Below are 27,791 nucleotides of genomic sequence, written 5' to 3'. Positions count from 1 at the left end.
GCGATGTATGGCCTTTTCTACATTTTTACTCTCAGAATAAAGCAACCACGTCACATTGATGAATGTCAGGGCGGGGATGAAATCGTCATTGATTTCTTAATATCTCTTGGAGATGGTTGCTTTTGATTGTCACATAATCTGCTTTCAGTTTGTGGCACTGATCTGCGATTATGCCTCGAGTCTTTTTTTTTTAGGGACTGTATCTCTCCTAAAGTGCCAATAACATTCTTTGTTCACATTGTTGCAAAACTCCAACTTTGTGTGGCATTAAACCCTGCTAAGGTTTATTGGTCAAAGATCAGATGTATAATTATTGGAGTCGTTCAAAGCATAGTTCAGAAGCACCTATTGCATACTTTATGGCATACATGGTAGAAAAGTGAAAGTAATAAAAGTTATTTTATTATGTTATTTTTAAATGTGTTTTATTTTATCGGTAATAGAATAATACAATATAATAAAATAAAATAGACTAATTTGTCTTAGCTTCGTTTAGAGTGAACTTTAGAAGCAGCCAGGCACTACCTGTGCTGAACAGGAGAGCGTTGACATGTAAGAAACGTGAATTGAACGCAAGGAGGCGGGGCTTCCAATGGCACCGCCCATAACATGTTTGATTTCTTTTAACTTAACTTCAAAAAGTTTTTTTTCACATATTTAATCTACGGTGAGCACTCACGAATTTAAGTCTCGCGCTCATTGGTAAAAGTGGGCCCCGCTCGCTGGTACTGTCAGATTGTCAGGTCAGACACACAGGGCCCGTTAACAGATCGTCCCCCAAAGTTTGAAAGGTTCGGGCCGCAGACACATGGGAGGCCACGCCCCTGCTCCGCCCCCTTCCCAGTTGGGCCGAGCGGAGGGCGGGGACAGCTCTGGGGGGGAGTAGGGGTTCCCGGGCCCTCCTGTCTGCGCCGAAGTGTGGGGGAGCAGAGCTGACGTCAGCCCCGGGGAGGTGGGTAGGAGGCCGAGCTGTCAGACGGTGGCAGGTATTAAAAGTCACATTGCAGGACGGCCCCCCCAGCTATGGATCTCACCTTGGGCTTTTCAAACTCCCCCGCGCCGCCGCCGCCGCGTGTTCCCGGGAGCTTCCAGGTGCTGCAGGCGGCGTGCCCCCGTACCTGGCCCCTGGGTCCCAAGCCGGAGGAGGCGGGGGGCAGAGCCGTCGGCGTGCACCCCCCCAGGCAGGGGGACCACGGATACATGAGGCCCGGGAGCTTCCCCTCCACCGCCGGAGAGGCCAGGTACCCCGGGTACATCAAACCCGGCATATTTATCCCCCCTCCCAAGCAGGCGGACCCCGTGAAGCTGGGGGGCTTCACCCCAGAAAAACAGGAGATGTCAGTCGACAGCAGCAGCCAAACGCACCAAGAGCGCAGCCCGGCCGTGAATCAAGCAGGGGCTGCTTTCACCAGGCCCCTACACAGCACCCCTGGAAGCATCAAGGAGGAGGCTGGCCCCCCGATGCCTCCGACCGGCACTCGTACAGTCCCGAGGCCGCAGGGGGTCCCCGGAGCAGGGCAGGAGGATCCCGGACCTCCGACAGACACCAAGCCGCCGGAGAGAAGTAAGTTTGCAACTTGCATAAAACTTTTAGTGCATGGCTTGAGCGGGGGGGCTACAAGCCTGTGTGGCCCCTTGACTCCAGTGCGTTACTCAATTGAAGGCTGGTATGTGTGTGGTATCGAGGTGCTGCATGCTACAACGCGTGCATGCTGTCTCTTGGAGCACCATGTTTTTGGAGGGAGGGAGGGAAGTTGATGGGCTGTCTCATTGTGCACGCACAAGAGGCGCTGCCTGTCCACATGGAGGTTGCAAACCTCCGCTGACAATGGAAGGCAAAACAAACGGCCGGGGCGAGCGTGCCCTCGAATCCGTGCCAATGTGCCCTGAAAGCGGGGGCGAAGGTGGGATCGCCCCCGCATCGGCTTTTGCATCCGCGCAACTTTGTTTCTCAAAAACGCATGGGGAGGGAATGTTAACAAAAGCTACACTGCCAACGGTTCTCCCCGCCCCCACTTACAAACTGATAAAGGGGGAGCTCTCCCCGGTTAAAATATCACCGCACTCGGGACGGTAGAGGGGGTGAAGTGACGGGTGGGGATATCATAAAGGGACTTAGGGGGTGGGGGGGGATTCAAACGGGAGGAGGAGAAGAGCCCGCGCAAGTTCCTGTTTCTTTTTTGGAAACAAAGAAAACTCTGTGCTGGCATCTGTCAAAGAGTGATGGGAACCCGGTCCAGGACCGGAGCGTGAGGGACGCCCCCACGGATACTCTAAGGGGGGGGCAACCTGTTTGTATGGGATTTCTGCAACCGCCCTCATGAAGCGCCCTCCCACCCTCCTTCTGATTCGGGAAAAATATCAGTGAGTTGGAATCGGACAACATGGAGGCTGCGGGAGATTTAAAGACGCCACTCCCCCCATCTGCTTCCAGGCTGACAGCGAATCCTGCACCCTTAGTCGATGGGCGCGCGCTTTGCTCCCCGTTTGTAAATAGTGGTTTGTTTCCCCACCGCCCCCTTTCCAAAATGGCCTGGGTGTCTGCACACACTTCTAACACGTGAGATTTCCATTTGCACGTATGGAACCTTATGACCTGTGCTTTTATAGGGTGCTGTGAGTTCTAAGAGTAACTGTTCTCACTGTGTCAGCATCCTATATACACTGACACTTGAGACTTTTTTTAGGACAGTCCCTCTTTATATTGCATATATAAGCCCATTGACGTTAATCATTTCACTTGTATAGGGACTCATGTTTACGTCGTTGTCCTGTATCTCTTTGGTCACTGTTAGTAGCGTGTCGTGTTTGAGGGGACCGCAAATGGACAGTTGATTTTCAAAACCTGCCCCTCTTTGGTTGTCATCAGTGTTGCCTCTGACGTCATCGGTTGTTTACATTGCACGCTCAGGCGGAGACAACGTGCAGAAAAGTTTAAGTACTCGTCCGTTTGTCATCGCACGCACAGTCTGCGCTCTGTGGAGGGCCGTCACGCAGGCCCCTGCGGTGCAGGGGGGGGGGGGGGGGTCGGTCATTCAGGGCCCCCAAAACCGTGCAAAGGAGCCCCATTCAGTAAAAAAAAAAAAAGTTCAGTGAACATTGACTCTGGGCCCTCATCACCTTCTGAGGGAGGGGGGGCATAATTTTGCGAACCCCACTCGCTGAGGCGTGTTTTGTTGTGGGCTTTTTGTTAGGGGGCCTCTCTGCTGACTGCCAGAGAGGGCCTGCTCCCAGCTGCCATTTGCACACAGCAGGGGCTGCCTCTCTCCATCAGCTCTGAAGTTATCACGTACTCCGGCCCCAACGTCCCCTCCCCCTTTTTGAGCCAAGCCATTTGCTTTTTAATTAGTCAGAAGGACCTTCCATTTTCGCCCCGTTTTCCAGGTTTACATTTCAATGGGATCACACTGATCCCTTTTAAAGGGAGAACAGTAGGTGTCCTCCCCCTCACAGAAGTCGGGGCGCATCTTTCAACATTTAAAAGTTATGTATTTAATGTGATTCTGTGACAGTTCTTACATCCCAACGATCGTTTCTATTGGGGTGGGGGCGCTGTCGTGCACCGTTCAAAATCTGCACATGGTGTTGGGTTTCAGATCCCAACAAAGATTTCTGCGCGTAAACATTTCTTTGTTTAGCGACTTCGCTACACTTTATCATAGAACAGCCACGTTTGCTTGTTCCTAAGACGCGGGGTCGAGGGCACTTGATGGGTTAGAAAGTTTGGGATGGTGGGGTGAGAGAAGCGAAGGGGAGTCGGTTGGAAGCAAGATTTTTGACAACAGGTTTCCATGACAGTCGGGCCTCGTGCCGGAGGCCGAGCAGAGGCTGGGGCTCCTCCCACCTTGACCCGCTACTTCAGAATTTCAGCAAAGACTTACCTTTATTTTCCCCTTAAAATGTTCTCTTATTTTGATACTCAATTGCTTTGTTATTTAGTTTATTACCTGCCGGCAAACATTTTTTACATGCAGTATTTTTTTATTTTGGGCGTGTGTTTTTACATACAGTTAATTACTCAGGGGTGGCGCCATTTAGATCGTTTCTTTTCCTTTCGCTAACTCGATTTACTAGTCTTCCAGGTGACAAGTACTTGCGTTGGTCTCCCAAGGCTATACTTATTTTCTGAAACCGCATGTTGCCCATCACTTTATTCCGATTGTATTTAAACGTAGGTCTGATGATGTCAGTCAGTGACAACATGCGGCCTACAAGTGATTTCATCACCTTTGCCAACCTTATGACACTGCCATACTGCACGCATTGCTTCTTGAATTTGATCTTATTAATTGTCCGTTTTACATCGTTGAACAGTTACTGTGTAACTGTTGGTGGTTGTTTTTATGGACAAGGCCCAATCGTTTTTGTATTTATACTTAATATATAAACCCGTTTTGAAATACTTTGTATTTACTAATACTCGTTTTTGTACTGTACAAAAACCACCCTGGAGCAATTGAGCGATGTTTTGTTGTGTTCTCCACTCCCACTGGGGTGGGGGTGGGGGAGGGGAGATAATTCCACTCCAGACTGTCCACCCCCCCCCCCCCCAAAGAAATATCTAACTACAACAAAAATACAATACAACCTGCCTTATCGTGGCAAGACTACCATATGGCTAACAAAAAGGCCATCCACCTTTTCCTGCCTGAGCTATATATAATAAAACATGATCAGAATGAATGAAAGTATTAAAACAAACAATAACATCTTTAAATAGGGTTGATCACACACATTTTTAAAACCACAACCACACTCTGCACTGCTTCACAAGTGCCGTTTCCGCCCAAAGGACCAGTGAACAGTATAAGTAACCTACTGCTAAACGCTGCCCCTAAACTTAACCTGCCTATCCAGCCCTTGGGCCTGGTCCAATTGTGCAAAGATCCCTAGGGGGAGATCTGCTAGAGCCATGCTCCCCCTGGGTCCTTGCATTCTCGTCTGCTTGATCACTTGGAGCCCCTTCTTTTGCTCAGAATTCCTGGGATTCATCTCTTCTCATGCACTCGTCTGCAAAAAAGGAGTTAATCAGACCACATATTTCTCGACCCATTTCAGTGCTGCTTACCTGTCACCTTCGCCATAGGTCTCCTCTAAAACCACCCTCTTTAACCCAGAAGTCAAGTCCATCATCACTGCCCCCTCAATGCCCTTGGCTACGCAGTATTACGCTCAGCTGGATTACCCGCATACTGCACATAACACCTCCCTCCAGAGTTTGAATCGGATTGGTACCTCAGGCTAGGTTATTTTCAAATATGATCTGATTAGAAGAAAGACAGTGAAGCAAATCAAACTTCATATGAGGTCAACTGAAAACAAGAACTAGTCAAGTCTCCATACTTGCATAACAGCCAAAAAAGAAATGCATTCCCCCCAAAGATCAACAAGTCACCCGACTCACCAAATGTTCCTTTTGGGGTGGTGGTCTCGTCTTTAAGTCTCTCTATACATACCTCACACGTGATTTCATGAAAATCCAGGGCTTTATTTGAACAAAATCCAGAAACTCAAGATTTCTGGCCCATCTGCTTTTAGAACGTCCGCTAGGCCAGCTTGTCTCCTTGCCCTCCAGATACTCACAAGATTTCCCCAAACCTCTGGCTGTCCCACTGACTAAAACTACGACTATTGTGTGATCGAGATATGCGAAATGCGAAGCCCAGTAATTTTCTCTATGCAAACTCTGCTTCTTGCTGTCTTTTTCTTTTGGATGACTCCTGCATACCCTCCATGACCTTAAAGTTCCTACTGATTCCGCGGATTACTTAGAGGTGGATGTCCTGCATTTCTTGAGTTACAGGATCCAAGTTTCCTTCCTTGGTTTGTTTCTAGTCATTCTGCAAACTCGAGCTGAAAACCTCTACAGACTGGATCTGCCTTGGTAGATGTCATCACCCTTTTTAGGTCTCGCCTGTCGATGCGCATGCGCATCGAGCAAGCGAGACTATAGGGGCTCATCCAGACTTTATCTAACTTTCAAGGAATCGTGGCGATTCCTTGCAGTGCCCGTGACTTTTAAGCTCAATGCGCATGTGCATTGAGCTTAAAAGCGCGTGCACAGCCGCCCGCATTCCTCCGACACCTTTGAAGTGAAACTTAGCTTCACTTCAAAGGCCCGGCTTGTTCACACCCACATGCCGCTCTGCCCCGCTCCGCCCCCTCCCCTGAGTCATCCTGCCTGCCCCTTCCCGCCGTGTCGCATTTCTCCTCCCCCCTCCCCTCTCCCCTCTCCCCTCTCTTCCCTCCGTCTTGTTTTCTTTGATGCTGGTATTGCTGGCAGCGGCATTGCGCTTGGAGGGACAGCAACAACATAAAACTGACCATGAAGTTAATCACAGGACCCTGCAGCCGAAGGCTTCGTGCACTGAGCCCTCCCGGCATACACATAATTTTATCGCTCTCTTTCTCTCGCGCTCTCCCTACATCTATAGCTCCCCCTCCCTCTCTCCTGTCTTCCTCTGTCTCACTCTAACTGTGTTCCTCCCTCTGTCTCACTCCCCCTCTCTTTTTCCTCCTCTCTCCCTCCCTCTCCGTCTCGCAGCTTAGATTCACGTTTCTGCCTGTTTCACTCTCTCTTCCAACTCTCACCCCCCTCTCCATTTACTTACACAAATCTCGCAGATACCCCAAGCAGCGGTGCACGCAGTACCAATCCTTCTGTTATGCCACATCTCGCAGCTTAGATTCTTTCGCTCTTTCTTTTAACTCTCCACGTTTCTGCCTGTTTCACTCTCTCTTTTAACTCTCACCCCCCTCTCCATTTACTTACACAAATCTCGCAGATACCCCAAGCAGCGGTGCACGCAGTACCAATCCTTCTGTTATGCCACATCTCGCAGCTTAGATTCATTCGCTCTTTCTTTTAACTCTCCACGTTTCTTCCTGTTTCACTCTCTCTTTTAACTCTCACCCCCCTCTCCATTTACTTACACATATCTCGCAGATACCCCAAGCAGCGGTGCACGCAGTACCAATCCTTCTGTTATGCCACATCTCGCAGCTTAGATTCATTCCCTCTTTCTTTTAACTCCCCACGTTTCTGACTGTTTCACTCTCTCTTCCAACTCTCACCCCCCTCTCCATTTACTTACACAAATCTCGCAGATACCCCAAGCAGCGGTGCACGCAGTACCAATCCTTCTGTTATGCCACATCTCGCAGCTTAGATTCATTTGCTTTTTTTTTTAACTCTCCACGTTTCTGCCTGTTTCACTCTCTCTTTTAACTCTCACCCCCCTCTCCATTTACGTTTCTGCCTGTTTCACTCAGCCACGCAACGCCACTCAGGCACGCAACGCCACTCAGCCACGCAACGCCACTCAGCCACGCAACGCCACTCAGGCACGCAACGCCACTCAGGCACGCAACGCCACTCAGCCACGCAACGCCACTCAGCCACGCAACGCCACTCAGCCACGCAACGCCACTCAGCCACGCAACGCCACTCAGCCACGCAACGCCACTCACCCACGCAACGCCACTCACCCACGCAACGCCACTCATGCACGCCACTCACACACGCAACGCCACGCACACATGCAACGCCACTCAGCCACTCACTGCCACTCTGCCACGCAACGCCACTCAGCCACGCAACGCCACTCAGCCACGCAACGCCACTCAGCCACGCAACGCCACTCAGCCACGCAACGCCACTCAGCCACGCAACGCCACTCAGCCACGCAACGCCACTCAGCCACGCAACGCCACTCAGCCACGCAACGCCACTCAGCCACGCAACGCCACTCAGCCACGCAATGCCACTCAGCCACGCAACGCCACTCAGCCACGCAACGCCACTCAGCCACGCAACGCCACTCAGCCACGCAACGCCACTCAGCCACGCAACGCCACTCAGCCACGCAACGCCACTCAGCCACGCAACGCCACTCAGCCACGCAACGCCACTCAGCCACGCAACGCCACTCAGCCACGCAACGCCACTCAGCCACGCAACGCCACTCAGCCACGCAACGCCACTCAGCCACGCAACGCCACTCAGCCACGCAACGCCACTCAGCCACGCAACGCCACTCAGCCACGCAACGCCACTCAGCCACGCAACGCCACTCAGCCACGCAACGCCACTCAGCCACGCAACGCCACTCAGCCACGCAACGCCACTCAGCCACGCAACGCCACTCAGCCACGCAACGCCACTCAGCCACGCAACGCCACTCAGCCACGCAACGCCACTCAGCCACGCAACGCCACTCAGCCACGCAACGCCACTCAGCCACGCAACGCCACTCAGCCACGCAACGCCACTCAGCCACGCAACGCCACTCAGCCACGCAACGCCACTCAGCCACGCAACGCCACTCAGCCACGCAACGCCACTCAGCCACGCAACGCCACTCAGCCACGCAACGCCACTCAGCCACGCAACGCCACTCAGCCACGCAACGCCACTCAGCCACGCAACGCCACTCAGCCACGCAACGCCACTCAGCCACGCAACGCCACTCAGCCACGCAACGCCACTCAGCCACGCAACGCCACTCAGCCACGCAACGCCACTCAGCCACGCAACGCCACTCAGCCACGCAACGCCACTCAGCCACGCAACGCCACTCAGCCACGCAACGCCACTCAGCCACGCAACGCCACTCAGCCACGCAACGCCACTCAGCCACGCAACGCCACTCAGCCACGCAACGCCACTCAGCCACGCAACGCCACTCAGCCACGCAACGCCACTCAGCCACGCAACGCCACTCAGCCACGCAACGCCACTCAGCCACGCAACGCCACTCACCCACGCAACGCCACTCACCCACGCAACGCCACTCACCCACGCAACGCCACTCACCCACGCAACGCCACTCACCCACGCAACGCCACTCTGGCACGCAACGCCACTCTGGCACGCAACGCCACTCTGGCACGCAACGCCACTCTGGCACGCAACGCCACTCTGGCACGCAACGCCACTCTGGCACGCAACGCCACTCTGGCACGCAACGCCACTCTGGCACGCAACGCCACTCTGGCACGCAACGCCACTCTGGCACGCAACGCCACTCTGGCACGCAACGCCACTCTGGCACGCAACGCCACTCTGGCACGCAACGCCACGCACACATGCAACGCCACTCACCCACGCACTGCCACTCTGCCACGCAACGCCACTCTGCCACGCACTGCCACTCTGCCACGCAACGCCACTCTGCCACGCAACGCCACTCAGCCACGCAACGCCACTCAGCCACGCAACGCCACTCAGCCACGCAACGCCACTCACCCACGCAACGCCACTCACACACGCAACGCCACTCAGCCACGCAACGCCACTCAGCCACGCAACGCCACTCAGCCACGCAACGCCACTCAGCCACGCAACGCCACTCAGCCACGCAACGCCACTCAGCCACGCAACGCCACTCAGCCACGCAACGCCACTCAGCCACGCAACGCCACTCAGCCACGCAACGCCACTCAGCCACGCAACGCCACTCAGCCACGCAACGCCACTCAGCCACGCAACGCCACTCAGCCACGCAACGCCACTCACCCACGCAACGCCACTCACCCACGCCACTCACACACGCAACGACGCAGCAACAAACACGGAGGAATAACACACCTTTACCGCACGAACATTCACATCAATTTGGAAAAAGCCCCGTTGACGCATGTCAAATGCAACGCTACGTCACACAACGTAGAGCTGCGATTGGCTAAAAATTACGTAACGCTCATAATTACATCACCATCAATTAAAAAATAGAACGCTAACATCCCTTACGTAACAAACGTAAAGGGAATACATTGCGTAATACCCTTTACTAGAACAGAAAAAAAAAAACTTTTAATTACATACACTAAATAATTTTAGAAACGTATACACAAGCCAAGTGCGACCAAAAAACACGTACGGCAAAACGGAACACAATCCATGGCAACAAATACACCAAAATAGCAGCCATTGATAAAATAAAAATCAAATGCAAGAAGCCAGGCAGAAAGTACATGCGAGCAGAGAGACCTAATAAAATAATTACATTAGCTTTACAATAAGCAAATCAATAAACAAAAGTATAAAAGTCACAAAGACACGCTTCAATATTATGCAAATTAATTTGTCATTACCTGTCCATCGTAGCAGCTCATTCCCTGAAATAAAGAAAATATAAAAAAGAAAACACACAAAGAGAACATACACAGTGCATACATAAAACTTTTCACTACAACAATAAACAAACAAAAAAAAAAACTGTGCACGCACTACCAATCCTTCCGTTATGCCAGATCTCACAATCTTCCATCACACACGGAGCTGCTCCAGCACAGGCAACGGCAATGCAAGCTTCACTCAAACACGGAGCAGGTACAGCACAGGCAACAGCATTCCCTTACACATGGAACAGGTACAGCACCGAGAGCTGCAGTGCAATCTTCCCTCACACATACATCAGGTACAGCACAGCCGGCAGCAGTGCAAGCTTCCCTCACACACAGAGCAGGTACAGCACAGGCAGCAGCAGTGCAAGCTTCCCTCACACATAGATCAGGTACAGCACAGGCGGCAGCAGTGCAAGCTTCTCTTACACATGCAACAGGTACAGCACCGACAGCAGCAGTGCAAGCTTCCATCACACACGGAGCAGGTATAGCACAGGCAACGGCAATGCAAGCTTCACTCAAACACGGAGCAGGTACAGCACAGCCAACAGCAGTGCAAGCTTCCCTTACACATGGAACAGGTACAGCACCGACAGCAGCAGTGCAAGCTTCCCTCACACATACATCAGGTACAGCACAGGCAGCTGCAGTGCAAGCTTCCATCACACACGGAGCAGGTATAGCACAGGCAACGGCAATGCAAGCTTCACTCAAACACGGAGCAGGTACAGCACAGGCAACAGCAGTGCAAGCTTCCCTTACACATGGAACAGGTACAGCACCGACAGCAGCAGTGCAAGCTTCCCTCACACATACATCAGGTACAGCACAGGCAGCTGCAGTGCAAGCTTCCATCACACACGGAGCAGGTACTGCACAGGCAACGGCAATGCAAGCTTCACTCAAACACGGAGCAGGTACAGCACAGCCAACAGCAGTGCAAGCTTCCCTTACACATGGAACAGGTACAGCACCGACAGCAGCAGTGCAAGCTTTCATCACACATACATCAGGTACAGCACAGGCGGCAACAGTGCAAGCTTCCCTCACACACGGAGCAGGTACAGCACAGCATACCCTCACCCTCAACACCTCACCCTCACTAACTTCACCCTTATCACCTCACCCACAATTCCACACCCTCACTCACCCTCACCATCACTCACCCTCACTCACACTCAACACATCACCCTCATCTACACTCAACATCACCATCACTCACCCTCAACATCTCATCCTTAACACCTCACTCTTAACACCTCACTCACCCTCACTCATCCTCAACAAGTCACACTCACTCACCCTTAACACCTCACCCTCACCCTCAATACCATTCAACACCTCACCCTCACCTTCACTCAACATCACCCTCACTCACCCTCAACGACTCACCCTCAGTTACACACACTAACACTCAAAAACGCAACAGCACTCTGCCTCTCCATCATTCACACTCTATCCATCATTCACACACTATCCATCTTTCAGAAACTCTGCATCATTCACCCAATCTCCATCATTCACCCAATCTCCATCATTCACCCAATCTCCATCATTCACCCAATCTCCATCATTCACCCAATCTCCAGCATTCACCCAATCTACAGCATTCACCCAATCTACAGCATTCACCCAATCTACAGCATTCACCCAATCTACAGCATTCACCCAATCTACAGCATTCACCCAATCTACAGCATTCACCCAATCTACAGCATTCACCCAATCTACAGCATTCACCCAATCTACAGCATTCACCCAATCTGCAGCATTCACCCACTCTGCAGCATTCACCCACTCTGCAGCATTCACCCACTCTGCAGCATTCACCCACTCTGCAGCATTCACCCACTCTGCAGCATTCACCCACTCTGCAGCATTCACCCACTCTGCAGCATTCACCCACTCTGCAGCATTCACCCACTCTGCAGCATTCACCCACTCTGCAGCATTCACCCACTCTGCAGCATTCACCCACTCTGCAATTTGAGGAATGTTAGGCCATTTTCTTACACATAAAGAAATTTCAGGACGGAAAACAAGGGGGTCGACGGAGTATAGCATCAGATACGTTAGACACAAAAAAAACTTAACATCATTGACCTAAAAGGATGCAAGGATGTTAATCAGTCTTCGGGCCAAAAAGTAAATTTAATTCGTACGATATTACAACAATATTACACAAAGGAAACAAATACAAATATGTGGCAGGAAGCGAGGACGAGGAGATACAAAGACACAAGTGAAACAGGCAACTTTTTCGCCGGGCAATAAACAAGCACTATTCATCCGGAGAATGGGACGGTTTAAAGACAGTAGTCAACAGTTACACAAAAAACCGGACGCATACAACAATAGCACTTCTTCTCACGGAATTCCGTCTAATATAAAGCAAATATGACGAAATAAACAAAAATTCAGAAACAATCAAATTTTTCAGAGGGAAATAAACAAGAACGATTCATCCGGAAAATGGGACGCATTGAATACAATAGTCGAGATTTACACAAAAAAAGAAACGCTTAACACAATAGCATTTATCCAGACGGAATAAGTTCAAATACAATAAAACATATTACGAACATAGAAAGAGTCAGTCACAAAAATCTAACGAAAAATACATTAGTTCACTGTACATGTCGTTCATACATTGCTAAAAATACTACAGTCAGCAAAGACACAAAGTTTCATTTCATACTTCAAGTACGTCAATAACAAATTATCCGACTACTTCAGCATCACACAAAAAAAAAATAAAAAACCAACTTACATCAATATATTACAACACATTTACCACTTCGAAATGAAACAAACCCCTTTTGTATGTCAAATTACCAAAAAAAGGACATTAATACATTACATTACAGTTTAACAAAACATATGCATTACACATCGCCAATAAAAAACACTACTTTATGTTACATTACAAACATTTACAAATATTACGAGTGAATTAAATAAATTTAGCAAGTATTTAAATTTTACATAGTATATATACTACATTACATTACATTAAAATAAACTTAGGAATACATTCTTACCTGTCAAACGACGCAGCAACACCACCGGGACAAGAACACGCCTTCCGCGCACCAACATTCTCGATCAATGGGGAATTCAACGGTTGACGTATGCAAATCGGAACGCCACGTCAAAAACGTCGCGCTCCGATTGGCTAGAAAAATACGTAAACAAAAAACACACACAACTCAAAAATAAACTAGACCGCTAAACATAGCAGACGTCGACGTGACGCTATACGTCGGCCATTTTAAAAAAAAAATAAAAACGAGACTACACAAACATGTTACAAAACATACACATAGTTAGTACAATACATACACATTTAAAATTACATACTAATATACACATAAGACTGAAGTAATACAAAGGGGACACCTTTAGTTACAAACAACACATTACTTAATTATTATTAACATATACACACACTCTTAACATCACCCTCACACAACAAAACTATCACACTCTTTCACACACGCTCAGTAACGCTAAAACAACATCTCCCTCATACACCATCACACACCTTCAGCCTCACACACACTTACTCACCCTCACACTAACACACTCACACACTCTCTTACGCAAATAACTTCACTCATCCTCCCCCCCTCACACCCCCTAACACTCTACGCGATTGCAGCCTGGAATCCCTGATAAATTTTCTTGTATCCGTGGCTGGCATTCAGTCATCCCAACGTAAACTGGTGCATTTGTCTTTTCTTTGCTGAAAATAATTTTCTATACTTCTATTGCATGATTGATTGAAATACTTTATCGGACAATCGTTCACATTCTAGATAGGCAACTTGTACATCACACCCCTCGATGCATTTCGGGTTCGCGCCTTGTCCTTCCTCAAATGGTAAATACTTTTAGGGATGAAAAGGCACCGGGTCCTGCTGCGTTGTTTTCATTTATATTTCAGACTCGTGCTGTCAATGTCTCAACTACGCTTAAACACACAGGACAAAAAATGACAGTTTATTAAATGTATAATTCTGTTTTTATCAGCTCTGAAGTAGCCTCCCTACCGAGCGAGTGCTATTTTATAACAATAAATACAACACATAAGCTCACAATTTTTTTTGTAAAATGTACCTATCGCATTTCATTCTTTTTCACATATAAGAAGATAATTGGGCTTTTCACGGGCAATCAGTAAGACGCTACCTCACCCTCACTGACACTCACTCACACTCAATCACTCTCACCCTCACTCACCAGCAACACCTCACCCTCAACGCCTCACCCTCAAATCCTCACTCACCCTCACTCTCACTCATCCTCAATCACCCTCAACATCACACACTCACTCACCCTCACTCACCCTCAACACCTCACCCTCACTCACCCTCAACTCCTCACTCACCCTCATTCTCACTCATCCTCACTCAACCACCCTCAACTTCAATGACCCTCAACGCCTCACCCAACACCTCACCTTCACTCACCATCAACATCTCACCCTCACTCACCCACAAAACATCAGCCTCAACACCTCACCCTCAATCACTCACCCTCAACAATTCACCCACACTCACCCTCCCTCACCCTCAATTCCTCACCCACACCCTCAACACTTCACCCTAAACACGTCACTCATCCTCAACGCCTCCCCCTCCCCCTCACTCACCCTCACCCTCACTCACCCTCAACACCTCACCATCACTAACACTCAACACCTCACCCTCACTAACTCACACTCAATCACCCTCAACACCTCACCCTCAACACCTCACCCTCAACACCTCACCCTCAACACCTCACCTTCAAAACCTCAACCTCAACAACTCACCCTCAACACCTCACCCTCACTCACCCTCACTCACTCTCACTCACCCTCACTCACCCTCACTCACACTCACTCACCCTCACTCACCCTCACTCACCCTCACTCACCCTCACTCACCCTCACTCACCCTCACTCACCCTCACTCACCCTCACTCACCCTCAACTCCTCACTCACCCTCACTCATCCTCACTCACCCTCAACACCTCACCCTCACCATCACCCACCCTCAACCCCTCATCCTAACTCGCAATAACCCTCCCTCACCCTCACCCTCACTCACTCTCACTCTCACTCACCCTCAACACCTCACTCACCCTCAACACCTCACTCACACTCAACTCCTCACTCATCCCCACCCTCACTCACCCTCAACACCTCACCCTCACACAGTGCAATAGGTCTCGTAGGATTTTTAGTTACAGCTTTTACAATTGTTTATTGCTTTTTTGATTTGTAATTCTTTAGCATTGGCAAAAAAAAATAAAAATGCAAAAGATTTACAACAAAAAACCCATAAACAATTCTAAATGCACTAACTCTAATGCTGCGAGACCTATTGCATTTCCAATGCTTGTTCCCTTAATCTACTGTGCTTGCATTGCTAATCATCTAGACACCAGATCCATGGACCTGGCCATAAACCGCTTGCACTGGGATCCAGTCTTTTGATGTGCTGGTTCCAGTCCTTCCTCTCGAATGCCTCTCCAAGTTTGCCATGGGCCTTTTTTTTCTGCCACTCCAATCCTTAAATACCTGTGTAGTTCCCCCATGTCTTCAGCTCACCTATGGATGCAACAACTGCAATAAATCCTTAGTGGTCTTTTTAAGCTAACCGCACCCAGTTATACTCTAGCAAGGGGTTCCTCCAAAAGGAATATGCTCGGTCGTGACATTCACAAACTGATTGTAAGGCACATTATGCCCCTAATTGGTAGGGCCTTATTCCTCATGTTTGCTCTCTGGGCTCTGCTCGGTTAGTAATGTCCAACAGAAGCTTTGGTGTCGCACCGAATCCAGACCTTTCATTCACCATGCTCATTAATTTGGGCATCTTTTTTCAAGCTCTGTATTCTATAATGTATTTAGAATATGTATCACCTTTTCTAACACACACCAGAACCATCACACAATCAGTCAATCAATCAGTACATTTGTAAAGCGCACTACCCACCCGTGAGGGTCTCAAGGCGCGGGGGGGGTCACTACTGATCGAAGAGCCAGGTCTTGAGGAGTCTTCTGAAGGCCAGCAGGTCCTGGGTCTGTCGTAGGTTGGTAGGGAGGGTGTTCCAGGTCTTGGCGGCGAGGTGGGAGAAGGATCTGCCGCCGGCGGTGGAGTTCCGGATGCGAGGAATTGTGGCGAGGGCGAGGTTGGCTGAGCGGAGGCTGCGGGTGGGTGTGTAGAAGCTGAGTTGGTCGTTGAGGTATGCTGGTCCGGCATTGTGTGCGTGGGTGAGGAGTTTGAATGTGATCCTCTTGTTGACAGGGAGGCAGTGTAGGCGTCTCAGGTGGTGGCTGATGTGGCTCTGTCGGGGGACGTCGCGGATCAGACGTGCCGAGGCGTTCTGGATGCGTTGCAGCCGTCTCAGGAGGGAAAGTGTCTCCTTCAAAGCACTTTGTATCGTCCCTAAAATCTTGAATTGGAAAGGTCCTCATTACTTCCTGAATAAAGTGTACAATCCGAAAAAATGCCTCTGGTTAGCAGGGACAGCTTGGACGGGGATCCCCAAGATAAAACTAGCATGTTTGGGTGGATGTGCCATCAACTACTTGATAGCTTGACCGCAAAGTTGTGGATCTCTCTCCCTGCTAAGCTATGGCTTTTTTTTTATAGACAATTGTAGTAGCACTGGGTTAAGTTGTGGAAGCCTGTCGCGGGTACACTCCAAATGGAGTAACCATGCACTCTATAAAAACTACTTGCATATCATAACTCCCTACATAACAATAACTAATGGGCAAAACAAAACTACTCCTTTTCTTAAAATAACTGCCTAAATAGGAAATGCATGGATCAGTAGGCCATTGACTTTCGAACTGATGAACATCACACGCTGGTATTTATGTAGTGAAGACCTAGTGCCATGGCTAGGGGTAGGTTTTGCCAGTAAGTACAATAACCAAGAATGTAGCAAGTTAACTACAAGATGTACTGTGGTAAAGATAGTGTTAAAGTAGACTGCTCGTGCAGGGTGGGACTAGATGTAATCAGCAAAGAGGAGTTCAAGTTTATCTGGGAGTGGTGTGACAGTTTGGGTAGAGCTTGTAATCCTTCCTTTGGGTTCCACAGCCATGACGTGAAATGTTGTGGTTCAAGTGTCACTTTTTTCCCCCTCCCTGTCGAGATTGCCAGAAGTAATTGCTTCTGGTATTTTTGTTTCCCTTCTGTGATGTGGAATTTAATTTTCAAGTATCTTGGTAGCTTACAGTGTATGTTTTATGGGTAATTTATGCCATTTTGAAACTCATGGAGGCCTTTCATAATGTGAGTGAGGTGTACAGATATCTCGCAGCATGGAAATCGTTTTGTGGGAAGTGGGGTAGGAATACGGGGAGGCTGATTCTGTTTAGACATGTAAGCAGTGGTGTCACTCTACAGATGAGGTAGGACCGGTGCTTGCACAGTAGATCTTGCATCCAATTGGGAACGGGCATACTCCAAAATGTATTAGATTGACTGAGATTCCAAATTGGAATTTTAAATTCTTTATCGGGACATAACAGCTAACACGTTTCGGTCCTTTTTTTGTCAATATGAACCTTCTTCAGGGCAAGAGATTGTTCAGGGTTCTCGTCCTTTAAATAATTAACCCAATACTGCCATATTCTTTAGTCTGTGCATTAAATCATGTGATTATGAGGCTTCGGTCCGATGCTAGTCACGATTTCGACATACGATGAGCAGCAGATACGCAATAGGTGGAGTAGGCGCATGTTAGTTATTTTTTTTTTTGTCTGACACACTGCAGTTGAATTGAGGCCTTTTCTGACCTGTCACAGGTTTTGCAAATAAATGCCTATTTGACAGGCTGCTCAAACCATATACTTGTGCTACAGGGGTGTTTACTTGTCAAGCCTCGGCGCCAATGTGCAACTTCTGTTACAAGGGGTTTAGCATGCTGTTACCGGGTCTCAGTAGCACTGTACTTCTGGGAAGTACAGTTAATGCTCCTTCGGCATGTTTTACTGGGCCTTGATTTGTGAGTACTGCTTCTACCCCCGTGTATGCTAGTCTCTGGCCTTTGCGTTGATTGTGCCATTCTGTCAGTGTCTTCACTTGAACAGTGTTCTGTAGCTGTAGAGACGTGTTCTCTTGTGCTATAGCTGTATGGTTTCTCCTCTCCTCGGAGTTTCCTGTGGAGACATGCCGGCCCTTCCTTTATTCACTGTCGCACACGGATATCTTCAGCCAAACCCCGCTCCCGGCTCGAGGGACCGGCGATAAGGCTACTGGCTGTACATTTCCTGCGTGATGTGGGTGGGTGTCGTTATTTAATCTAGCCATTACATATTTGCCTTTTATCCTGATTTAAGATGCGGGCTTCCATTTATTACAAGCCTACAGAAGTAATGGATCCTACAGCTTTTGGTGATGCTGCGAATTGAAAGGGGTAAACCCCAGCTCCGTGCTCCCGAAGAACGGCCAGCATCCCCATAAAACCTGCACAGTGCTCTGAAAAGCATCTCTGGAAGCAGCAGCTGGAAAGACTGACTGACCTCTCTGTACTACAATCAGGTGTGATGGTGAAGTAAAGGATGGCACAAAGCTCCGATTACTCATGTATGTCTTGCTTTATTTCTCTTGATGGCTTCTTCATCTAAAAAGCCACACGGTTACTCCCACTAACCAGGATCCAAAGGCATGTGGCTTCCTGGGATGTCGTCATTGGTCCAAAACTCCTGGGATGTAATTTCCAGTGGTGTTATTATGCTGTTCGGTGACTTTGAATACATGCATCGTTTCGCTCATAATTTGCCAAGTATATCGATCTTCCCCCATTGGCATACATTTTAGGAAATAGAGAATAGTCTTATGCCGGGAGATTCTCGGCCTGTGGCAATAGGTTTGCGGTCTTTGGAATCTCGGACCGCACTTTGGCGCTGGCACAGCAGGCCGTCACCCTCCTCACGGGGTTGGGGAGAAAATGGCACATGCGTTTTCAGTTATCCCAGCTTTTGACCTCTTGGGAACACGCCTCTGCAGCGGATGCGTTAGCCCACGGAGTGGAGTTGTACATACATTTATTTGGGTCGAATCTAGGACACTTTCCGGCGTGTTGTTGAGACTTAATGACATTTGAAAGGGGTTCCCGGGCACCTGCGTTAAGTGTGTGGTCACCCCAAGCCAGGAGGACAGACAGCAGGGGTGTCTCCACTCTGCTACCCGGTGTTAATCATGGCACTTGTCACAGTGACCCCCACCTGCTCCTGGAGCCGTTGAAGCGAGGAACGCCCACTGCGCATCCGCACGTGGGACACTTCCGGCTGCTGGGATGCGGGTGGAGAACACGGTCAGCTGCACGCGCCTCCCCCGCGCGCGGGAGTCTAGACTACTAAAAGCTATTTACCCTGCTGTATGGGAAGATACAGCAGGCCGTGGCTGCTGAGACCTCGAGGGAGGCCCAGCATTATATAGCTGATCTAAAGAGTACCGTCTCTTCTCTGCGTGGCTGCCTACCATTTTTTTCCTCACTTGGGGCAGCGTCTAGATTAAATCATGTATATATCCTGTGCCTTTTTTAACAGAATTAGATGCGCAGTAGCCAGGTGACCGTATGCATTAAACCTATCTGTAGTTTTCTGCAGTAATTGCCAACGCGGTAAAGCTTAGAATTTTTTCCTTGGTTGTTCCATCCTCTCTTAACTGTCCTTAACAAACGTGAGATGTGTACTGCTTTAAGATCTCAATGGAACATATTTTTATATATGGCGCACTTGATATGAGGGAAGAGATCATCGGTGGATACTCTGGCAGAAATTAGTATTCGATGTCTAGCCTTCACATCGCTTTCCTGTTCACCCCTAGTCTGAGGTGTGGCACGGATCCTCTAAATTAGCAAAATGGAGTCCTGGCCTATGCTATGAGGTCGGGAACACCGATCCAAAAGCTCATATCCATTTGTATGTCCTCTTGTTCTTGGGTTGATCCTTCAAAAGTGTGATGCTACCATGTTCTAATGATGCATCTCTTACTAATTGACAATTTGGCTGTGGTTTTTGAAACCCCTTCTGCTTTAGACTGCCCACTTGTGTTTGGTATAGCTTTATATTCCCGGAAGCATTTTCAGAGTTTTTGTAAAGCTTTGTTTGGGATGTGATAAAAAAACAAAAACGAATAGTAATCAAGAAAAAAATGGTACATGTTAAGAGTGGCTTAAGCATTGTGGCTATTCTTTTAGGCGTGTGCTTTGTTAAACATTTGGCGAACTGAGCCCCGGAATCCTCTTTGAATTTGAGGTTACCAGCAAGCGCATCACACTGTGTCACATGTGAGTCTGTTCCTGTGACCCCCCAGAAATCTTCTACCTTTCTAAGTTGCTTTAGTTTAGTGACTCACCGGAACTTTTCCACACCTGGTTTGGATGTCTTAAAGGACAAGGCTTACAAATGGCTTCTCGTTGTACTAGTACAAACTGAGGATTTGAGTGTCTATTTAGCTTTGTTTACAAATAATGTCGACTTTAGTGCTGCTTTTCTAGACTTCACGTGAACGCTGTATTTTCTTTTCTCCTTTTCAGTGTTTGGTCCAGACAAGCCCATGGACTTCTCCGCTATGTCGGACAGTGACCTCGCTGACGAGGAAGGCAGCTTCACCATGGACCTTTCCATTGACCATGGTAACCCCAACAAGAGGAAGCGCAGAGGGAACCTGCCCAAGGACTCAGTTAAGATTCTGCGGGACTGGCTGTTTGATCATCGCTTCAACGCCTACCCCTCGGAGCAGGAGAAGCTCAGCCTCTCTGGACAGACCAGCTTGTCGGTGTTGCAGGTGAGTGGCGGAGCACCAGCTATGCAGTGGACACTATACCAGGGGCTGAATGTGCCTTTTACTGAACCCTGTGTAGTCGAGACATACTCTTCATATAGAATCATCCCACAATGTTCATGACATAAATTAAATATTACCTCCGGTGCTTCGCAATGACACTCCTTATTCAATCTAACAATATTTTATTTACATTTTTGGTGGTTCCACTCTATGAAGGTTTCAAAGTCAAGCAAGAAAATTGAGGAATCCGAAGTAACTCCTAGCTCCCTATGTATTAGTTAGAAATATAAATTATTGTGCTTGGGTGAAATATTTACCTTATTGAGCAACTAACGATTCTTCTGCAAGATGCATCTTTAGATCTGGCTTGATAGCACAGCTTTCTGCACAGCCTACTCTTATTTTTTTCACATATACATAGTGCTCCACCCAGAGGAATCTCTAACTCTTTCTCCTCATGGAATTGGCCAAATGCTGTATCCTTCTTTTTAGCTATTTTATATCTGTAAAGTGCTCCACACGCTAGCATTCACTTTTTTATCTCCTATATGCGTTCTGTACATAAAAGTTCTTTCTTTTGCAAGGCTACCCCTGCCCATGGGGATTAGCACAGTCTGTAGGTCTGGCCGCTAAACAGCATTTGTGCATGCATTAAAACATCACTGGCTGACCTATTGACTTCCCATTGCTTCTTAATATTTAACTATATTGCAGGTCCACAAGTCTGTGAACTGGGTATGGGCAAGCCACATTAGAGTTTTCCCCACACTTCATTGACCACTGCAGACACTAAGGGGCATATGTAGGTAATTTCCATTTTGCGATGCCAAAATAGCGATTTTTTTTTTTAGGAATCGCTATTTGAGAATAGCAAAATGGAATGTGGGTAAAAATTCGCAATTTTTTTGCGAATCTCTAACATTCCTTAATTGTGATTAGCAAATTGCGAATCGCAATTAAGGATTGAGTGTCCCATTCATTCCTATGGGCTAAGAGGCCCATAGGAATGAATGAGGATACATTATCAATTTGCGATTTTCTTAGAGAAAATCGCAATTTGAGAATCGCAATTCCAAGGGTGCCAGGGTGTCCAAAGGACACCTGTTGCACCCCTGGAATGTGCCTCTAAGTACATGTAGCGCACATACATGCCCTAAGGGCATGTCTGTGCGCCACATGGCACTTTGAATAAAAAGGCTTTGTGACTGGTAAACCAAGTTCTGAATTATATTTTGTTCTCGGCCACATTTTTCTCAGAGTAAAGCAGAAGGTGTTGCAAAAATGAGGCTTGATCTTTTCTATGGCGGCCAGTAAGCTTCATGTGGAGTAGTAATCAAGGTATACCATTACCACGGTTCGGGTTAGGTACATCCTGGGTCTCAAGACCAGGCACAATTTGATGCTTTTCACTACTTACCTTTGTGGGAAGGGTGGACAAAGGTGAAATCTGTCTAATAGGACCCCAAAAGTACTGGTAGAAATGTGTACACCATAGCCCCCATAGAATCCAGGGATGCCACACTACTTCTGCAGCTTTTTGTAAACCTTGATCGCAGGACCTGCCGCTGTCTTCCTACTCTAGGTCGCCCCAATAACCCATACAGTACACTATATGAGCAGGTGTGGGCATATTTGTTTCCTCATTGGATTGTTTCCTTTATGTACAGTTGATTGGGAGCTGTTACACAGACCAGTATGGGATTTGCTTCTGGTATGACCGTTTTGTCTGCAGCCAAGTAATTGGCCAGCCCAATGTTGGTAACTGATGATTGTGTCTTTTGTTTTCAGATCTGCAATTGGTTTATCAATGCAAGACGCCGACTTCTGCCAGACATGCTGCGCAAAGACGGGAAGGATCCTAACCAATTTACGATCTCTCGCCGAGGAGCAAAGACGTCTGAATCGGTTTTGCCTCGCAGTACCTCTCCTGCCTCCGGCATAATAGTAGGGGCTCCAGTGACCACGCCTCCTGTTCCTACCTCGAGTCTCCTGGCCATGTCTATCTGCCCACAGGTTCTCTGCCAACCAAGTCCTCGGTCTACACCCAGTCAGCACCCAGTACTAGGTGACCACAGTATCGATCGGGGAGAAAAGCTACTTCTGCCACCTCCAGTACCAACATTCCGCAAGACAGAGCCAGAATCCAGCAAATTGCACTTTGGCTCCGGCAGCACAATGACGCTGTTGACTCGGACGGAGGCGTCCAGCCCCACGAACGGACTCTTCAACACACCGCCTCCAACACCTCCGGAGCTCTTTGGAGATGACTTCAGTGGTTTTCAGCTTCTGGTGGAAGTGGCTCTCCAAAAGGCAGCAGAGATGGAGTCCCAGCGGCAGAGCGCCCAGATTCCGCCATCGTTACATCGAGAAATGCCGCTGAGTGCTGGCAACTCCAATTAACATCTTGCACCGTTTTGGGAAGTTGTTGGATCTCACTTTCACCTCTACTCCTTTTACTTGACATTTGGGAGTGGATGCTAGTCCAGTCAGTTTCCATGTGGCATTATGTTTACTGCTTCCAGGTTGTGCTGTGGAGGCAGCACAAGGAGATGTTGCTGATGAATGAGGGTGAGGGGTGCAGACTCATGACAGACAAAAAACCACCCTGTGCCTTTATTTCTCAGTCGGGGTAAACTGGCATTTTTGGACCAAGAGTTGACTTTTTTTTATTTCCTCTTTTTATACAAGTTTCAAGTGGACCCAAATGTGTAAGATGTCTTCACTCCTCTACCTCCTGTCTCCCATCATAAAGGGATACTCCGAACACGGTTGCTGTCGAAGACTTACCTTGTCAGGACTTGTTGGGTAGGGAGTACACAGCTGCCCTACCTGACCTCCTGTTTGCGGGTGGGTTTTGGGGCACAGATGCAGGCTATGGAGCGGACAGGGGAGTGCTGGTCTGTGCCTTGGTGATAACCCAAAAGGAACAGAAACAAGCTGGAATCTGTCTACAGCTGTCCTAATCGAATAGTTGGACTTGATGTGGTTGCGGGAGCCCGGGCTTCCGCATGAGACCTTTACCACTCTGCACACACTTTGATTTAGAGACTGCTCTCAGTTCTGTCTTTCACACCTCTATAGTATCACCGTTTTTGACAGGCCCAGAATTCACTGATACCTCCTGCCCAGGTTGTTGCCTCATCATCCATCATGTCTACATTGGCATAGCTTCCCTCTGGTAGGTGGATTTTAGGATCCTGTAAAGAGGCTGATTGCTTGTAATCACAATAGATAAACCGGGGGTGAGGTTGGGTGTAGGAAATGGGGTGTTGGTGCTTTGGTCAAGATATTCGTGATACTTAACTCAGATTACCTCAATAACATTTCATTGTAAAACTTGCACAGTGCACTACACGTAAATGGTCAGTCTGTTACAAGCATGTAGCTGGTCAGCTACCTTGTGCCCAGAAGATGGAGCCATTTTAACTTGGCACACACGTTTCTCTGAAAGTCATACACTCGCAAGTGGGACAGTTGTACAGAAAATGTTGTTTTCAGGGTGTTCTTTATATGTAGACACCCGAGATGAAGACTTGTGCATACATCTAGATAGGATGAGCTATGGACTAACCGTCAATACCTTTACTATAACTAGTTTGTTTCTCGAGTGCCCCTCCAAATATAGATAGGTTATACTGCCCTGTAACAAGGCAGTTATGGGCTTCTACTCTAGCTTCACCATGATGGCTAGGTGGGAATCTCTGGTCACGGACACTTCTGTTTTTTTTTACTTTGGCAAACATCTACTGTTACTTGACTGATCATCAAGTGAGATGGCGACCCGCATTGTGTTTTGGTCGCAATTCCCTGAACCAAAAAGCAGGAAGAATTGAAACACCCCACTCCAGCATGTGCTCTGAGGTGGCTGCAGGCAGCATCTCCAGCTCCCTGGATCCAAGGGATAGAGGGGAAGTTCCTTTTACTGTTCCCAGTTGGGCTTTTTTTTATTACTTTTTTATTGATCTACATTTCTTTTAATTTTTTTGTATTCCAAAGAAGGGACATTTGGGGAAACCTCTTAGAATTAAAATTCTCAAAAGTAAATAAATGTAAACATTGGGACACACACTACCTGTTTGAGAGAGTTGTAGATTTGTTTGGATTTGACCAGACCTGTTTGTGGGAGCTTTTTTAGGATGAGAACAATTTGTGTTTTGGGTACTTTGAATAGAGCTCTATTTGAACTGCATGGTGTAAGACCCTCCTACTTTACCAGTAATACACTAACTATGCTATCATCAACTCCCCAGTGCTGTCTGAGACTTTTAGGAGCTTCCTGTTCCCCTGACCCAGAGGGTTCTCAAAATCTCGTTTCCGGAGATAGTTCATGTTGACCTTGCTGCTGCTCTATGAAAAGCTCCTCTCAAAATGGATGACACGAGGCAGGCATAGTGGGTGTTGCCTAGCGTGAATGTGCATTTCACGCCCACAGCCTCTGTCTTCAACGAAATTCCCATGATAAATTCTGTAGGGCGTTGTGCAGTTTGTGCGTGGGCTTCTATCGGAAATGCCTCTTAACTGCTGCGTGTTGGTAGAAGTGTTTTTCTTACTGAAGTGTTTGTTAAAAATTTGATTGCATGCTGGTGTTACCTGCTAAAAAGTTTTGGTCCTTTTCAACAACAAGGGTTTGTACGCTGCCTATCCGTTTTATTCTTTCTAGTTCCTGATTTCCATCTTCTCAAGGATTTCTTGTGAATAGTAGCTTTTGTCATCTCTGAACCCTTCTTGGAAAATTTTCCTAAAAGTCTATGGTACTGAAACACCTGGAAAGTCAACAGTTCCCATTTTTTCCTGGTAGTCCTTGCGTCTTCAGTCAATGGCCGATGCTGCAGAGCTGATGGGCTCCTAGTGCTTTCCTGTGTGCAGTGTTGCGGGTCCCTGTGAAATTGGAGTTTCTTAACTTCATTGGTAGCGGGGCATGGGCACAGCCGGAGCAACGAAAACAGCAGGTGCCGGCATCGACTCACTGACTGCTTAGTGTCATGAGTGTTGTAGTTAGGGTATTAGTTTCCCCACCCACCCCCCCAAGATTTGTCTAGTTCAGGTGGGGTCCGAAAGGTTAGATTGCCTGTGTGTAAACAGGAAATTTGGAAGGTACAAGAGTGAGTTTAGTACAATGGTTCCCAATCTCGGAACATACCTGTCTGTTTTTGTCTGCTACATACACCTGGTTTACAGTGTCATTTTGTTTACAGAGCGCATGCTGCCTTAAGACCATTAACTAGTTTTGCGTTCTGATGGCAGCTAAAGATATGACTGATTAAAAGTTCAGGATTGCCAAAGAAAGACTGGTGTAGGGTGTACAAACCGTGGGTAGTACCGGGCTGTTGTAAGGCACGTATCCATCTTTTATAACCCAACCTGGTTAAAGATAATGATTTGAGGTTTGTATTATCTGGGATGCAGTTTCTGGTCATCCGTGGTCTACGGCGTTTGCATTTACATTTTCAGAGATGGTCTACCCAGGATAGTGTGCCCTTGGCAGTCATGAACTTGCCATGATTGGAGAGCAGGGTTAAGTTTTCCACTTCTGCCTTTGCAATCCCTATTAACTTGCACCCATTAGTAATTTGAAAAGAAGGAAAATTACTCTTATGTTAATCTTCCGTTTGATGCTCTACGGGTTCTGCTGCATTGATATTTCAGGCGGGTGCCTACACTCAAACAGTACAGCGTGTGGACTCTGTGGTAGGCAATTTTGTGAAAGCTGCTAAACTGGTGTCTCTGAAGAACCGGAAGGGATGAAAGGTCCACTTGGCCACTCCCGCACGCGGCAGCCTTTTCACCTTCAAAGACCTCAGCTTGGTGGTAATTCTCCAGACATCTTCCGTTTTTATGTGTTTGGGCACGAACGCAGTACCAAGAGGTTGATGACTGGGCGTCGTGTCCAAAGTTGTAATTTATGTTTAATTACTTCTGTTGCGGTCTAGAAAGAGTGGAAATGGCAACCAGGAAAGTATTCTAGGTCTCACTGTTGAAAGTAATGTGAATTTTCATAAGACCCTGGGCTGTGTTTGGTTATCCTGTAGCCACTGGTCCTTCTCCAGAGATGAGCTGGTGGGGATTGAATGACACATTTTGGTTGGGCATTCTGTTGCACAGCGGCTGATCGCGTAACCTCAAACCTAACAATCTATAGAAAGTGAAAGTCTATCCAACAGATTTTAAAAGCTCGTACTTCAAGACTCCACCCCATTCATTAACCTTTTATTGCTTAGTCGCAGCTGTTCCTGTTTTGTGAAGTGTGCACAGACTTTCACATTGCACCCTTTTGAACCCACATGGTGTTGTGCAGATAGTTTCAGATAATCTAGAGGCCTTTTTGTTTGTTTTTGTTGTACAGAATTGTGTTAGATTTAATAAGTTGACTTACCGTTGCATAAAATCACTTTATTCCCTGCAAGTGCTAAAAAATAAGGAGGAGGGGTCAGAAGGTGGTGAATCCAGTTGTGATTTTCGACAGCGACAACGGAGTGATGCAGCGCCTTATCCAAATGCTAGGATTTCTCCCCTACATTTGGTGCAAATATTAGATTTTTTTTTTTTTTTTTTTTTTTTACCCTCAATCCATTTGTGGGCAGAGATTCCCCCCCCTGTCGTCTGCATCCCATGAGGTGTTCTTCACCCGCCACTTTGTAACAGAGTTTGATAACTGCTTGGTTGCTTAGAACCTTCCAGAACAGAAAGGGGAGTCACTGAAGTCCACAGTAGATGTGAGGCGTGGCTCCTCAGCTTCGTGTGTTTTTAATGCATGGATGCTCAAGGAAGCCCATCAAAGAAATGATGGTGCGGTGTGGCAAAGACCAACTTTTTATTGAAAACAGTATTCATTGCCTACGGCAATTTGCCAATTTGAAGGTTTT

General features: G+C 47.8%; 1 protein-coding gene across 1 annotated transcript; it reads left to right on the top strand.

The window, feature by feature from the left end:
* Nucleotides 1–873: 873 nt before the first annotated feature.
* TGIF2 (TGFB induced factor homeobox 2) lies at nt 874–26,290 on the top strand. The gene is made up of 3 exons (XM_078652102.1): nt 874–1,564; nt 20,678–20,928; nt 22,717–26,290. Exons 1-3 carry the CDS (start codon nt 1,024–1,026, stop codon nt 23,326–23,328), a joined length of 1,404 nt encoding a protein of 467 aa, XP_078508228.1. The 5' UTR covers nt 874–1,023; the 3' UTR covers nt 23,329–26,290.
* The last annotated feature ends 1,501 nt before the right edge of the window (nt 26,291–27,791 follow it).

The sequence above is a fragment of the Lissotriton helveticus genome, chromosome 7, assembly GCF_964261635.1.
Source record: "Lissotriton helveticus chromosome 7, aLisHel1.1, whole genome shotgun sequence".
In the NCBI taxonomy this organism is placed as follows: Eukaryota; Metazoa; Chordata; class Amphibia; order Caudata; family Salamandridae; genus Lissotriton; species Lissotriton helveticus.
Note: the sequence above shows the minus strand (reverse complement) of the source record. Positions and strands in the feature narration are given on the sequence as shown.

Coding starts and splice junctions, on each gene's coding strand:
- TGIF2 (XM_078652102.1), top strand. CDS start 1,024: ATGGATCTCACCTTGGGCTTTTCAAACTCCCCCGCGCCGCCGCCGCCG. Junction 1,565..20,677: donor CACCAAGCCGCCGGAGAGAA/GTAAGTTTGCAA, acceptor TCTCCTTTTCAG/TGTTTGGTCCAGACAAGCCC. Junction 20,929..22,716: donor CCAGCTTGTCGGTGTTGCAG/GTGAGTGGCGGA, acceptor TTTTGTTTTCAG/ATCTGCAATTGGTTTATCAA.